General features: G+C 44.4%; 1 protein-coding gene across 4 annotated transcripts in view; it reads right to left on the minus strand.

Annotated features, from left to right (window-relative positions):
* Window positions 1-15,894, minus strand: part of AKAP11 (A-kinase anchoring protein 11) — an 83,490-nt gene that overhangs the window by 18,863 nt on the left and 48,733 nt on the right. For 3 of the 4 annotated variants that reach the window (XM_033949833.1, XM_033949834.1, XM_033949836.1), the window contains exons 9-10: window positions 10,694-10,777; window positions 9,693-9,739 (exon numbers count right to left, since the gene is read on the minus strand). In XM_033949833.1, coding sequence (XP_033805724.1) covers window positions 9,693-9,739; window positions 10,694-10,777 — 131 coding nt within the window. The remainder of the gene's footprint in view (window positions 1-9,692; window positions 9,740-10,693; window positions 10,778-15,894) is intronic. The other variant, XM_033949835.1, reaches the window with a different exon arrangement.

The following is a 15,894-nucleotide window of genomic DNA, read 5'->3' on the forward strand; positions in this document are numbered from 1 at the left end:
ACCTCGGGTACCTTGACTCAAGTTGGATTCAAAGACAAAGACACCTAGGTAGACTAAATCTGCTGCCTGCTGCCACCCTCCTCTCCCTATGAGCAACCTGAGTTCAGGTCTCTCTGCACTTTCCCTTGTGTGAAGTAAAGTATCTCTATCAGTGTGTCAAACTTTTTTAGCTCTGGCACACTAAAATGGAGCAAATGCTTTTCATGGAACATTATAACTGAAATTATAAAATTGCAAAACCAACAAAAAATTAAATTTGAGAGTTATTTGTTTAAAGTTCTTTAAACTATGCATGGGTAATTGTAACAGTGAAACTAAAGTAGATAAAATAGAATTGCTAATCAATGTGATGGATGTGCTTGTTTTTGAGTGCAAGTTAACTTAAAACGCAGCTCAATAGTTGACAAGCAAACATGCATTTCATCATCCACCATCTGCAGTTGCTCTTTTTTTTTAACTTAATTTCAGTCAGAGCTGAAAATCCAAATTTGTAGGGTAACAAAGCCTTGATTGCTTTGTTGCTCAAGTTAGGATAACTACTGCATAAAAAATAAAACTAAAATTACTGCTGTTAGTTTTCAAGGACCAATCACATCAAAGAATGATGCTTGTCTGGGCAGTTGTATCCTTATGACACAGACGCTCATAACATTGACAAGACTCATGTCATCTATTCTAGTGTAAATTTATGAAGGGAATTTTTAAAGATAAAGTAAAATTCTGGAATCTCTCTTGGCACACCTAGAATCTCTTTGTGGTACACAGTGAGAGACACTAATCTATATATATCAAACCGAAAGGGAAGTCAAGTCAATGTCCATGTATTTTAAAAGAAAATAAACCAATGCTCCTTACCTGTAACAGAGGTTCTCAGAGAACAGCAGGATATCATTCCTCACAAGGGAGTGATATCATCCAACAGAGTCCAGCCCAAACAGTAATAAACAAAGTTCAGCACAGAGTACCATGCATGTGTAGGATTTCCTGTGTCAGCACGGCAGCAAAAGACCACCTTCACTAAGTATAAAGCTATTATAAAAAAAAGCCAAATCCTGGAGTGGATTGGTTTTAAACACATCTCATATCCTGCTGTCCACAGAACACCACCCATTACAGGTAAACAACTTCACTTTATCCGAGGACAACCAAAATATGTTGTCTATAGAAGAGACCCCCAACTACAGGATGCCTCTAACAAAGAGGGGGAAATACAGAAAACAGAATGCTAATGAGTAACCAACAAATTGCAATTTCAGAATCCCTCCCTCCCAATGTCTTCCATAAACCATAATAGAAGGAGAAATTAGGTTCTTACCTGCTAATTTACTTTCTTTTAGCTTCTCCAGACCAGTAGAGGTTAACTTTACGAATGGGTATATATCTAATCATGACCAGCAGGTGGAGACTGAAAACAAAACTTTGGGACAGTATATACTATCCTCCCTTCTCTATTTCCCTCAGTCTGCCGAATAGCCAAGCAGAACCAAGAACTGGAAAACAGGAAGAAAACAATACTCCGAACAGGAGTAACAAATAACATACCCAAATGCTGTTGGAAAATGCAGAGGAGAAATACCCGAAGGAAAATGTCCCCACAGCTCGCCAGCTAAGCCAGCCGAGCCACAGCCGCTGTTCTTTAATTCTCCCCGGCCCTAGAAAAATACTAGAACCCGCAGCAAAAAACAAAAACTGCCCGCGAAAACAGCCCCAACAACAACAACAACAACAGACAGGGTGGGGACCTCTACTGGTCTGGAGAAGCTAAAAGAAAGTAAATTAGCAGGTAAGAACCTAATTTCTCCTTCTTTAGCACTCTCCAGACCAGTAGAGGTTAACTTTACGAATGGGACGTACCAAAGCAGTCCCTCTCACGGGCGGGACCCCCGAAGGGCCGATACCAGAACACGCTCACCGAACACCGCGTCCCGACGCGCCTGAACATCTACCCGATAATGTCTAACAAAAGAATACAAGGAGGACCAAACCGCAGCCTTACAAATATCCACCGGAGGCACGAGCGACGACTCAGCCCAAGAAGCCGCCTGACCCCGAGTGGAATGAGCCTTGAGAAACTCCGGAACAGGCTGCTGTTTCAGAAGATAAGCGGAAGCAATCGTCTCCTTGATCCAGCGCGCAATAGTAGCCTTAGAAGCGCCAGCTCCCCGACGAGGACCAGCCAGGAGGACAAAGAGATGATCGGACTTCCGGAATTCCTGGGTCCGCTGCACATCAGAGCGAAGGACCCGACCGACATCCAACTTGCGCAGCTGCCGTTGCTCAGAAGAGCCCTCCCGACCACCCAAGACCGGGAGAACCACCGATTGATTGACATGAAAAGGAGAAACAACCTTCGGCAGAAAGGAAGGAACAGGCCGCAAGACGACCCGCTCCCTAGACAACTCCAAGAAGGGAGCCCTACAAGAGAAAGCCTGCAGCTCAGAAATACTCCTAGCAGAAGTAATGGCCACCAAAAAGACCGCCTTCAAAGTAAGGTCCTTCAAAGAACAGTCGTCCAAGGGCTCGAAAGGCGGGCGCACCAAAACAGAGAGAACCAGATTAAGATCCCAAGAGGGAACCGAGGGCCGTAGGGGAGGCCTAAGCAACTTGGCCGCCCGCAGAAACCGAATCACATCAGGAAGAGCCGATAAACGCTGACCTGACACCAACCCTCGAAAGGTCGACAGGGCCGCAAGATGAACCCGGAGAGAAGACCAAGCCAGGCCTCTATCCAGGCCATCCTGCAAGAACTCTAGAATGTTAGGCAGAGAAGCGCGAAAAGAGGTCACTCCCCGCGCCCGACACCATTCCTCAAAGAGACGCCAAACCCGCACATAAGCCCGAGAGGTAGAAAGCCTCCGGGACCCCAACAGTGTAGCGATCACCTTGTCTGAATATCCCTTCTTGCTAAGGCGACCCCTTTCAAGAGCCACGCCGTAAGACAGAAGAGAGACGGGTCGAACAAGGGAATGGGACCCTGCATCAGAAGGTCGTCCGAGAGAGGCAGAGGAAGAGGAACCGCCACCAGGTGTCTCACCAGATCCGCATACCCCGGACGTCGAGGCCAATCCGGAGCCACCAGCACCACCAAACCCGGATGGTGAACAATGCGAAGAAGCACTCTGCCCACCAGCGGCTAAGGAGGGAACACATACAACAGCCCCTCCGTTGGCCACGGCTGGACCAGAGCATCCAGACCCTCGGCCAGCCCTTCCCTGCGACGACTGAAGAAGCGGGGCACTTTGGCGTTGCCACTCGTGGCCATCAGGTCCATCAGGGGCTGCCCCCAATCTTGCACTATCAACCGAAACGCTCCGGCGCCGAGAAACCACTCTCCTGGATCCAGGAAGTGACGACTGAGGAAGTCTGCCTGAACATTTTCTACCCCGGCTATATGAGAAGCCGAGAGGTCCAGAAGATGGGACTCCGCCCAAACCATGAGCCGAGCCGCCTCCTGCGCCACAGGAGTGCTCTTGGTGCCCCCCTGACGATTGACATAAGCCACCGCCGTGGCATTGTCCGACAGGACTCTGACCGACTTGCCCAGCAAAAGGGAGTGGAAAGCTAACAGCGCCAGCCTGACCGCTCTGGTCTCCAACTCGTTGATCGACCAGGAGGCCTCCTCCGCGGACCAGGTGCCCCGAGCTGAGTGGCCCATAAACTGAGCCCCCCAACCGAGGAGACTCGCATCCGTAAGGAGCACCGTCCACTGCGGGAGATCCAGACCCACCCCCTGAACCAGGTGAGGGGTCCGGAGCCACCAGCGCAGACTGTAGCGCGCCAAGCCTCGCAGGGGAACCGGAACATCCAAATCTTGCCTCCGGGGAGACCACCTCCGGAGCAGAGCATACTGAAGAGGACGCATGTGGGCCCGCGCCCACCTCACCACGTCCAGGGACGCCGCCATTGACCCCAGGACTTGGAGGAAATCTCGCGCCCGAGGACCCCGGGACGCCAAAAGCAGGCGAATCTGAGATTGCAATTTGCTCACCCGGGCCTCTGGAAGGAAGACCTTCCCCAAGGAGATGTCGAACATAACCCCAAGGCACTCCAGACGCTGAGCCGGGACCAACCGACTCTTGGAAAGGTTGACCACCCAGCCCAGCGACCGGAGAAACTCCACCACCCGAGCCGTAACCCGGGAGCTCTCCTGCAACGACTTTGCCCGAATCAACCAGTCGTCCAGGTAGGGGAGAACCAGGATGCCCACCGACCGCAAGGCTGCCGCGACGACCACCATTACCGTGGTGAACGTCCGAGGAGCCGTGGCCAGACCAAAGGGAAGCGCACAGAACTGAAAGTGCCGCCCCAAGATCGCAAAGCGAAGGAAGTGCTGATGAGAGGCCCGAATTGGAACCTGCAAGTAGGCCTCCGTCAGATCGAGAGACATCCAGGATGGGCCGAAAGGTCCCCTCCTTTATGGCCACCACAAAGTAAATGGAGTACCTGCCGGTGCCCCACTCCGTAGGGGACACCGGCACCACTGACTCGAGATCTAGCAAACGCTGAAGGGTCTGACGAAAAGCCTGCGTCTTCCATGGAGTCTGACATGGAGAAGCGAGGAAAAGGTCCGGCAGAGAGCGGGTAAACTCCAGAGCGTAACCGTCCCGCACCACCTCAAGGACCCACTGATCGGACGCGATCTCGGCCCATTTGGGGAAAAATTTGCGCAGCCGGGCCCCCACCGGAACCAAAGGGGGCGCCGGCAAGGAGTCATTGCGCAGGACGGGAAGCGGGGGAACCGGCGGAGGGATTCCCTGCCCCCCGACGGGCCCCCCGAAAGGGCTGCATGCGCTGGAAGAACCGACCCCGGGAAAAACCCTGAGCCGGGAAAGAAGCAGCCCCACGCCCCGGGCGATACTTGCGAAATTCCCGCAAACGCCCCCGGGCAGCCCCACACCTAGACGCAGGGCGGGCACGGTCCTCAGGCAGACGGGGCACCTTCGAGTCCGTCAGAGTCTGAATCAACTCATCTAATTCCTCTCCAAACAAAAAGACCCCCTAAAGGGAACTTTAGTAAACTTAGCTTTGGACGCAGAATCCGCCGCCCAAGCGCGCAGCCACAAAATACGCCGCGCGGCCATGCCATAGACTTAGCCGAAATCCGCACCAAGTCATAAAGAGCATCTGAGAGGAACGAGGCAGCCATCGCAATCTTCGCTACCTCCTGATCCACTAGAGACCAGTCATCAGACTCCCGATCCAGGACACGCTCAGCCCACCGAAACACGGCGCGAGCGACTAGCTCCCCACAAACAGCCGCCTGGACCCCAAAGGCAGAGACATCAAAATCATACTTAAGAAGAGTCTCTAACGCACGCGCCTCCGAGACCCTAAGAGCAGAACCGTCCATAACAGGCACGGTATGCCGCTTAGGAAGTGCCGAGACCACCGCGTTCCCCATTGGCGAAATTAAGGTAGCCCTACCTCCCTCCGGGACGGGATACCCAAGAGCCAAGGCGCACACCAAACGAAACTGCGCCCATAGGCCACTGCGCCAACACAAAATCCCGCAAATCCTGACGCACAGGAAAAGAGCGGGAACCAGGACAGACCCCCTGAAGCAGAGGGGCCCCCATACGCGGGGTCTCCGGCGGCGCCACTGCAAAAATGCAGCACCAAGGAGACCTGCTACACAGGTCTAAAAGCTCATCCCTCTGAATAAAAAAAAGCGCACCACGGACGCATCTGCTCTGGAAGACGGGAAACCCGCCGCCCCGCTGCCAACAGGCGTCCCCTCTAGAGGATCCTGGAAGCCCGCCAAAGCAGCCAGGTCCTCAACCAGGCCAACATGCTCCTCCGCCCACCAATTCGCAATCCAAGCCCCCCCGCGGGCGCTTGGATGAGGGAGGAGGAAGAGGGGACGCCAAACGAAAAGAGGGAGGCAAAACCATAGGGGGCGCGGAGGGAAACCCCCCCCGAAACCCCCCAGGCGCACGTGGGACCCCCAAAAGTCCGCACAAAGAAAGAAAATAAATTGGGGGCAAAAAACCCCTGGGGGTCCCCAGGGACTCCCTGCCCCAGCAGGGGTCCATGCTGAAACCTGCCCCTGTGTTCGCCATACAGGGGGAAGGTCACCTGAGGTTGCAGACAAAATGGAGGGGCCAGACAAAGAAAATGGCGAAGTTCCCGCCAAAAATGCTCCCTCCATGGCCTGTAGCGGCTGAGAAGACTGAACAGTCCCAGCCGCTAAGACAGGCAAGTCGGCATCAGCTGTCAAAAAATCAGCTGAGAGGGAATCCTTCGGGGAATCCCTCCGTGGGCGGTTGTGGAAGACCGGGCTTCCCCACTGCTCCAAGCCGACTCGCGAGGCACCATCGGCGGGGAGCTCTGGGCGCCTGCAGCCGCTGCCGACGGAGCTCCACCACCTCACCGACCCAAACCGCCGAGTTCAGGCCGGCCGCGAGTGCCTCGCGGCTGGACTAAAATTGTGGCCTACTCCCCCGGAGAAGGGCACAATTGCTCCAGACGCGACCTAGCTATAAAAAAGTGCTGGTTACATGAAAAAATACAGTAAAATACAGTTTTCTTAAAGGGAAACAACCCTTCAGACCAGCACTACCTCAGGATTTTTTTTTTTTTTTTTTTTTTTTTTTACAGAACAGACTCCACAGGCTCTCGAAGCAATATGCCTTGCTTGACTTAGGGGGCAAGGCTTACTGCTGAGGCTCCTCTAAAAAAATGTGGGGAGGTGGAGGAAGTGGGGGGAGGGACCCCGCTCGTGACCCGCCGGGTTTGACACCCCCGAGGTCGGACGGACCCCCAAACAGGGCCCGACCAAGCTCCGTCCGGCCAAAAACAGGGACAATAAACCCCTAAACAAATTCCAACAGCCCTACCAAGAGAGATGGGTACAGATCACTCAACACCTGCTGGAGACTGAAAGAAGACTGAAGGAAATAGAGAAGGGAGGATAGTATATACTGTCCCAAAGTTTTGTTTTCAGTCTCCACCTGCTGGTCATGATTAGATATATACCCATTCGTAAAGTTAACCTCTACTGGTCTGGAGAGTGCTAAAGAATGTACTATTTCATGTAATGTAATGTAATGTAATGTAATTTATTTCTTATATACCGCTACATCCGTTAGGTTCTAAGCGGTTTACAGAAAATATACATTAAGATTAGAAATAAGAAAGGTACTTGAAAAATTCCCTTACTGTCCCGAAGGCTCACAATCTAACTAAAGTACCTGGAGGGTAATAGAGAAGTGAAAAGTAGAGTTAGTGGAAAAATAAAAATAAAATAAACATTTTAACAAGACAGCATTGATCTAAATACTTTGGAAGGTAGAAGAGAGGAGAGAAAGGAATAGAAGCAGAAGGGGGAGCCGTTGAACAGTAGAATTCTGGAGAAATTTAAATGATAGAAATAGAACAAAACAAAGACAAAAGGCAAAACAATAGATAAGATTAAAGATAAATCATAAGCTGGAAAGAAAAATAAAATAAAACTTTGTCTTCAATCCACGGTTTCAGCGTCAGTGATGAAGTGGAGCAAGTAAGTTTAGGAGGAGCGATTTTCATCTCTCCATAGTGGTCACCTGATCAGTTTGGGTACCTTTTTGGCCCTTATTCATTTTTTAAAAACAGGTCTAGCGCAAAACATCTAAATTGTGACCTGGATGTTTCGTAAAATGTTTATCACGGTAAAACATATGCCTCCTACAAACCCCCTTAAGATCTAGACACACTGGAGACAAAATGTCCAGAAAGATGTCTAAGCTCTATTGAGCAGGGACTGCTTTCTTACTCTTTGTGACTCTGTGTTGCACTGTGTGCATCTGGTAGCACTATAGAAATATTTAATAGCAGTAGTAAAAAGTTAATTTCGAAAATGCCCACTTGGACGTTTTGACTACTGTATAAATTCAAAGATAAACCAAGATTTTGGAACCAAAACAATGGGTCAAAAAATGGGGGTGTTTATATGAGTCACCAACCGATTGTTGCTTCTGTCCTCTCCACCTGATCATCGGTGGAGCTGCTGTCCTGCCCATCCGATGCCCAGAGTTTCTGTTCTCCACAGAGCTCCCTCCCCCCAATGACAAACACTACCATCTTCCACAAACCCAACCTTCCCTCAATGAAAGGTGCTACTTTCCTCCACAAACCCCTCTTCCCCAATGACCAGCGCTACCATCCTCCTAGCATTAGGCTAACCATTTCCATGATAAAAGAAGCCAACTTCAATGTCCGTGCCATACTTATTTTTTCCCCATTCAAGTCAACCCTGCTTTATGGTGGTCCCCCTTATAAGAAATGAGCCATAGCATCCTTAGGAACTCACCACAAGTGGGATATTCTTATATAATCTATGCTTGAGTAATAGATGCTACCAAAGCATAGTAGCCAAGCATGCTCCTTCTCTCCATCCCACCTCCCAAAGGACTGTAGATGCAATATTCTCAGCACCTAAAGAAGCTGGAGCCAGGGCAAGAGAACAGGTGATTCACTCAGCAGACTACAGGGCTTCTGCTGGAACTCAGGATTACCCCACATCACAAACTTAAAAACAGTGATACTCGTATTGCCTAGCACAGTGGCTGCTTAGAAATGGGTTAGCAGGCGCCAGGGGTATTCTGAATCCATGTCCTCATTTTTTTCCATTTGCTCTAATCCAAAGTTCCCGGTTTTCATCGCTGGAGTAGCCTTGGCCTTTGTTATTTGCTTTATGTGCTCACTGAGGCGGGCCGCATGAAGCCATTTGCTGATCTGCAACGGGAGCATCCCTTAGTACCCTTGGATGCATCTTCTTACTTACAACTTCAGCACTATGTACGCAGCCTTCCCTGGCAAGATTTCACGGAGGATGTGAAGGAGGAATTGTCCTCGCTGTATACACTGGAGGTGCAATCAAAGATCCCTTTGTGCTTTCACCATTGATATTTGCAGGACACTTGCACTGAATTAGATTTCATTAAGTATGCAAAAGCCTGGAATGCTGATTTGACTCTTCAGTTTCAATATGTGGATTATAAAACCTTTGTTCTCAGGATTCAACTAGTGTCATATAATGGCCTGCATTGGGAACAACATTATAAGTTTGTGTGACATCTATATATTTCTCCTCAGCAGGGTCATCATATTGGACTCTCTTCTACTGGGGCCTGTCCAAAATGTCACCAGCTTGGAGTCACTCTTGACCACATGTTTTGGGCCTGTTCCCTGATTACTGACTTTTGGACTTCTTTGCTCTTTTATATTTCCTCTCTTTGGAACTGTGGAATGAAATTGGATTCTTTACACCTTTATCGTCTTTTCTGCGGAAGGCAATACTGTTGGGTAAAAAAGTAATTTTTGTTATGTTGGCTGGATCCAAAGCTTCTTACAGTACACCAGTGGTGGCTGCAGATGATAGCTTTCTTCAAGGCAGAGTGTACTCAAATTCAATCTCTGTATTCCCCTCAGTAGAGAGATCTTCTGGAAAACCTGGAGAGCTATTTGAGAATGCATAGTCATTTGTGGAATATTTAATATGCTAGTTGATGCAGATTTGCTCTCACTTACTCCTAGTTTTTTGCTGTTGTATTGTAAGGGAAGGGAAGATTTGGAGGGGTAGGGAGTGATATATTTTTGCACGACCTTCTCGTTGCTTTTGCATTGTATTGCTTGTTTGCTGTGGTTGCTAATAAAAATGATTTACACATAAGAAACACAGTGATATATGCAATGTGATCTCAAATTCATATTACCATTAGTAGGATTGTTGAGTTCTTCATCCTTATCCTCTGCTCCATCACTGCAATTTTAAAACACAGAATGATATATTTTATAATAGTTCAGAACTTCTGACATTATGTGTCCCTAATGCTAGAACACAGCAACGATCAATGACAGAAATATTATGTATGTTTACATAATACTCCAGAAATAATTATGAAGAAAAGCTTTGCTTTCCCTAAGATTTCATGGAGGTTTCTGATTCAATACAACAGTGAACATTTTATAAATAGTTAAATACTGGATACCAGATATCTATAACTGTAAAATGTAAAGAAATGTAAAACTGCATTCCAGATTCATAAACTTTCTTGATAGGTATGATATATGTGATATATACGTGTTTGGTGTTTGTATGTGTATATGTATGTATATACACATATATATCACATACATCACACCTATCAAGAAAGTTTATGAATCTGGAATACAGTTTTTTATTTCTTTCTGATCTGAGGAAGAAGGGGTTACCTTCGAAAGCTAATCATAAACTACATTAAGTTGGTCCAATAAGAAAGGTTTATTTTTTTTCCTTTATGTTTTTGCTTTATTTTTACATATTACCTTGAAGAATGGACTTACACGGCCACCACACCTTTTCACATTTCTAAAATAATTTGATGCCTAAAGACCTATCTGTTTAGTTTTTGCTCTTTAAAATTAATTCAAAAACCTTCAGAAATCTCCGTAGAAGCATGCTTCTATTTCCAACAAAGATGGAATAATTGTTTGAAGTCTCTGAAATACAGTTAAAAGTAAGGCATGCATAGAAAATAAATCATAATTTGATGATTCAAGGTTATTTACATCTCAATATAGCAAACGCCTATAGAAGTGAGTGTATGAAATAAAATCATGTTTAAGGCTACACACTTTCAGACTATGTATATGGATTAAGTCTTCTTTCTCAATTGATCAATTCATGCAATAATTATGAGGAACCAATTTGCTTAGGTTTCTGGACTACACCAACCTGTCTGATGGTGGAAAGGATATATTCTCCTCATACATATCCCCTTCTAAACCAAGACTGCTCCAGCTACTGCTGTTACCATTACTGCCAGGGGAAAAAAGAACAGCGCTGAATAGTAGCTCAAGAACATGAACAACCATCCATTGAACTCCTTAAGAAATGGCCCAATATTTTCCAAAACGGGTGCATTACAATACACAGGATATAAGTCACAGTGGAAAGGCAAAACAAACAAAACATATGGCCTTCTGACTAACTTAGCAACAAGTACTAAAAATGAGTTCATATCCTAAACTAAGCTAGCATTTTATAAACATTTTCTTCTGAAAAATAAAGACATTATCTGATATTTAATAATTTTGCAGCAGAAAACGAAAACTGTTAAATGTCACTTTCAAAACATACCTTTGATCTTCACTCCTAGTTTGTGAGACCGCTAACAAATCAGGTTTTCAGGACATTCTCCATGAATATCCACAAAATAAATTTGTATACAGAGGAGGTAGAAGGTACATGCATCTCTCGTATGCATATTCATTAGGGATATCCTAAAAACCTAACTCATTGGTGATCTTTGAGAACTGGGAGTAAAGACTAAGGCATTATACCATGAAGTCTGAAGAGAAAAATACCTACATCAATGTAAATGTTTTAAAATTTTATTTTAACTCTAAAATGTTAATTCGACTATTTACTTGAAAACAGGAATTCAGAAAATATTTTAAAAAAAAAAAAAAAAAAAAGGAAAATTGTAATAAGGATGCAGGGACTTTAGATCATTTAATTTATTTTTGTCCCTGTATTAATGTATTCTGGAAATCAATTTGGCCTCAAATTAATTCTTTATTAGAGAATTTTGTTGCCTTATCATATGATACAATTTTATTTGGAACTTCAATGAGATTTAAAAGTCAAATTTCAGCATCTAATAATAAATTGTTATTGATATTGACTGGAGTTGCCATTCAGCATATTACTAGAAATTGGAAGGATTATACGAGACTCAATTATACCTATTTGGTGGAATTCTGTTTGTCATATATACAAGATGGAAAGAGTCATTGCTATACAGAAAGGAAATTATACTAATTTTAAAAAGATTTGGGGGCCATTGATTGTATATTCAAATGATTAGACACCTTTCATGGGCTAGAAGTATTAAAATAAAAGGGGAGGTATGTATATGTTTTGATTGAATACATTGTTGATTGGGGTGGGATGGAAGGAGGGAAAGGGATTTTTATGTATTAAGATAGTATTGGTCAGGATTTTCAAGTGAATTACATGAATTATATGCTATAATATTATACACTTGTTAAAAGATTTAAAAATGAATAAAGATTAAAAAAAAAAAAAAAAAGGAAAACAGTCAGGTAAACATATACAATTTTCAGCCCACCAACTAAAGAAGGTCAAGGAAATTACCATACATTATATCAGAAGCTAAAAATAAATCCCTATCTGAAAAAGAAAATAATGGCTCCTTTTACAAAGGCGCACTAGCGGTTTTAGCCCCCAGGAAAGAGACTTGGGAGTACTTGCAGACAAGTCAATGAAACCGTCCGCGCAATGCGCAGCGGCGGCAAAAAGAGCGAACAGAATGCTAGGAATGATTAAGAAAGGGATCACAAACAGATCGGAAAAGGTTATCATGCCGATATACCGGGCCATGGTGCACCTCCACCTGGAGTACTGCGTCAAATGCTAGTCGCCGTAAATGAAAAAGGACATAGTACTACTCAAAAGGGTTCAGAGAAGAGCGACAAAAATGGTTAAGGGCCTGGAGAAGTTGCAGTACAATGAGAGGCTAGAGAAACTGGGCCTCTTCTCCCTTGAGGGGACATGATCAAAAAACATTCAAGATATTGAAGGGAATTGACTTAGTAGAGAAAGAGAGATTGTTCACCTTCTCCAAGGTAGAGAACACAAGAGGGCACTCTCTAAAGTTAAAAAGCGATAGATTCCGTACAAACGTAAGGATTTTCTTCTTCACCCAGAGAGTGGAAGAAACCTGGAACGCTCTTCCAGAGGCTGTTATAGGGGAAAACACCCTCCATGGATTCAAGACAAAGTTAGACAAGTTCCTGCTGAACCAGAACGTACGCAGGTAAGGCTAGACTCAGTTAGGGCACTGGTCTGTGACCTAAGGGCAGCTGCATGAGCGAACAGCTGGGCACGATGGACCACTGGTCTGACCCAGCAGAGGCAAATCTTATGTTCTTATGAATTATTGCAAAAGTCTGTACGTAGGGCTTTCTCAAGCTTCTATATATATTACAACTTCTACAAACTGGGATCCTTAAGTTATCACCGACAGAGGCCAAGTTGAAAATATTCCTCCAATATTCCTTTACACTAGATGCTAGTCAGATGATAGATACAATTTAAAATAATTAAGTTAATATTCTAAGCCAATTTGAAGGAAGCACCTTTTAAGTATTTATGCTCTTTTGAAAATCTATCAGGTCTTCCAGATCTTTACAGTCAGAAAAGTCAGTTGTTACTAGATGCAGAATTATAAAATTCTACCAGTGGTATATGCATTTGTAAAACAATTTTTAACTTGGAATTTTTATTATGCAAAGTATAACAAATACAGAAACATGCATATAACAGAAACACATCATAAGTTGTTGTATACCAAGAAACACACACATACACACACACAAATACAAAAACAAAAAAACAAGCGCATTCCAGGAAACCCTCCTCCCCCTCCCAACTAGACAGCTAAATCCAGGCTACAGCTGGTAGAAAGCTATGCAAACAATCTCGCCAAAGAGCTATTACTACTACTATTTCTTAGGTATTCCACCAAAGCAACATAGCGCAGTCTCTGGTGCCATCAAACAACTGAAAATGGAACTGAAGATTTCCAATCCAATAGCATAATGAGTAGCATACAGATATTTTAGGACCAGTAAAACAGTACATTATAAACCATCTGGAAACAAATTAGACAAGACATAAAACCAATAAATAAGCCCACCGTATGATGAACAGCAGATAGAATAACTGCCCAAAACGCTTGTGAAATAGGACAAGATCACAATAAATGAAATAAAGATTCCACCCCCCCTACAACCTTTACAACACTGAGTCAAACTTTAACCCCTTTTACATAACTGAGGAGTAACATACTAACACAATAGTGCAGAAATAGAAAAGCTTATAGAAAGTGTCTCTTATAATGCAGCTTATAAAGTCTAGATATCAAACCCTGTGAGACAAAGCTGAAGCCATCAGTCCTCCAATGTAATACGCTTCCTTGGGTGGGTTGATGAAATTAAATAACACCCAATGTTTCTGCTCTAGGTTTCTCTATGGAATTACTTTTACCATTTCCTTAATAAAGAAACATTTCTCTGGTAGAATTTTCTCCTTTCATGTGTTGGTATGGATCAGTCAAACCCTCCTCTTCAGAGATCTGTCTGGGGTCAAAGTCCCAGGAGTACTCAGATTCAGAATGTAAGAAATACTCCAGAAAAAAATGTCCTTTTCTCTGCCTGTCTCAATCTCTGAATGTTGATGGCCTCAAACAACAGTATCAAGACACCAATGCTCTCCAACATCTTGTCGAAGTTTCCTTCCCCTATGCACTGGAGTTACTCATTGATGTGACAGATATGGTTGGCATATCAAATAAAGATGAAATGTAAATGTATCCCATCTGTGAGGGCTTGTCACCTTGCTAGTCCTCAGAGAAAAGCTTGTACATATGTCAAAAAGGTTATTTATTAATTATCAGTGTGCATTATGGGCTGCAAGACCAACAGAAATAAAATGGAATTTGCAGCATAACAGCAGATATAGAGAGTAATTTATTAACAGTTGTGCTAAGTCATTTCAAATGAAGAAATAAAGAATGCACACACATTTTTGAAAATTAAAAAGTATACATAAAATTTTCCATCATGTCTCTGAAATGCTTTCAAGAATTCCTCTTTTTGTCATGACTACCTATATATTGTAAAGTATGTATATACTCAGACAGCTGAAAACCCACTTCTTTGAATTCAGCCAATTTTGCCAACATGGACTCTAAGGGACTCATAATCAAAAAATAAAGACGTCCAAAAACCATCATAATTCAGTATTTAGACGTCATAATCACAAGGTCCATTTCGAAAATGGCCCTTTTGGATCTCAAGGCCTTCTGGATCTCGAGAATCTCAGAAAAGGTGAGATCCAGAGGGCTTGAGCATGCGCAGATGCTCAAGGCCCAGCAGCAGCCCAGCAGAAAACTGGCGGCAGGCACTTTCTAAAATCGTGGGGGGGAGGGGAGGAGGAGGCGATCATGAAGGGTGGAAGCAGCGCTGGTGGCCTTGGGGGAGCAATACTGCCGGTTCCCGGCATCAGGCTGGGGCTCGCAAATCGAGTCAATGCTTGGTTTGCGAGTTACAGTTTGCTCAAGTGTTTTGCTCGTCTTGCAAAACACTCGCAAACCGTGTTACTCACAAACCGAGGTTTGACTGTACTAATTAACTTTCACCCTAACTGAATACTGATGTACTGCCCTTCGAGATACCTTAAAGTACTTTCAAGTCAAAAATAAAAATCCATGATTATGGCAGACATGCAATCTTATGTTTATACTTGAGCAGGCAGTGAAGGTTCGTATAGGAGAAATACTAAAGCATACCTAAAACGAAAAGGTGAAGTACACCCTACATTGGAGACTAATGGGACAAATAAACAAAAATAAAGCAAAACTACCCTAGTTCAGCAAGTCCATGTGTACCTAGCCTGTGTTTATAGAAAATGAGCACGTTAAAGTTAAAAATAAATTTTACGTAAAATATAAACTAAAGCAAACCTCCAATGCCAAAGATAGCTCGAAGCAAGCTATTAAAAATAACACTAATGCAGCAACATTCTAGAACTGTAAAATTAGGCACAGTTTTTCATTTGATGCTCTGTTAAAGGAGACTCCTATCACAGAGCATTTTTTCTGTCTTGTGGCCAAATGGAACAAGAAACAACAGGTATGATGGCAGATATATGTTACAAGGCCCCATCTAGTCTGCACATTTTTGCGTTCTGTGAAATAATGTCAACCATAATTGCCTAGCCCTTGCTTTCCCACAACTAATTATCCTCTATACCTGTTACTTTTTTTACCACTACCACTTCTGTTAGGAAGTCATTCTACATATTCATCACCCTTCAGCCTCACATTATTTTCCTCCTCCTCAAAATCA

Source organism: Geotrypetes seraphini, chromosome 6 (assembly GCF_902459505.1).
Source record: "Geotrypetes seraphini chromosome 6, aGeoSer1.1, whole genome shotgun sequence".
Lineage (NCBI taxonomy): Eukaryota > Metazoa > Chordata > Amphibia > Gymnophiona > Dermophiidae > Geotrypetes > Geotrypetes seraphini.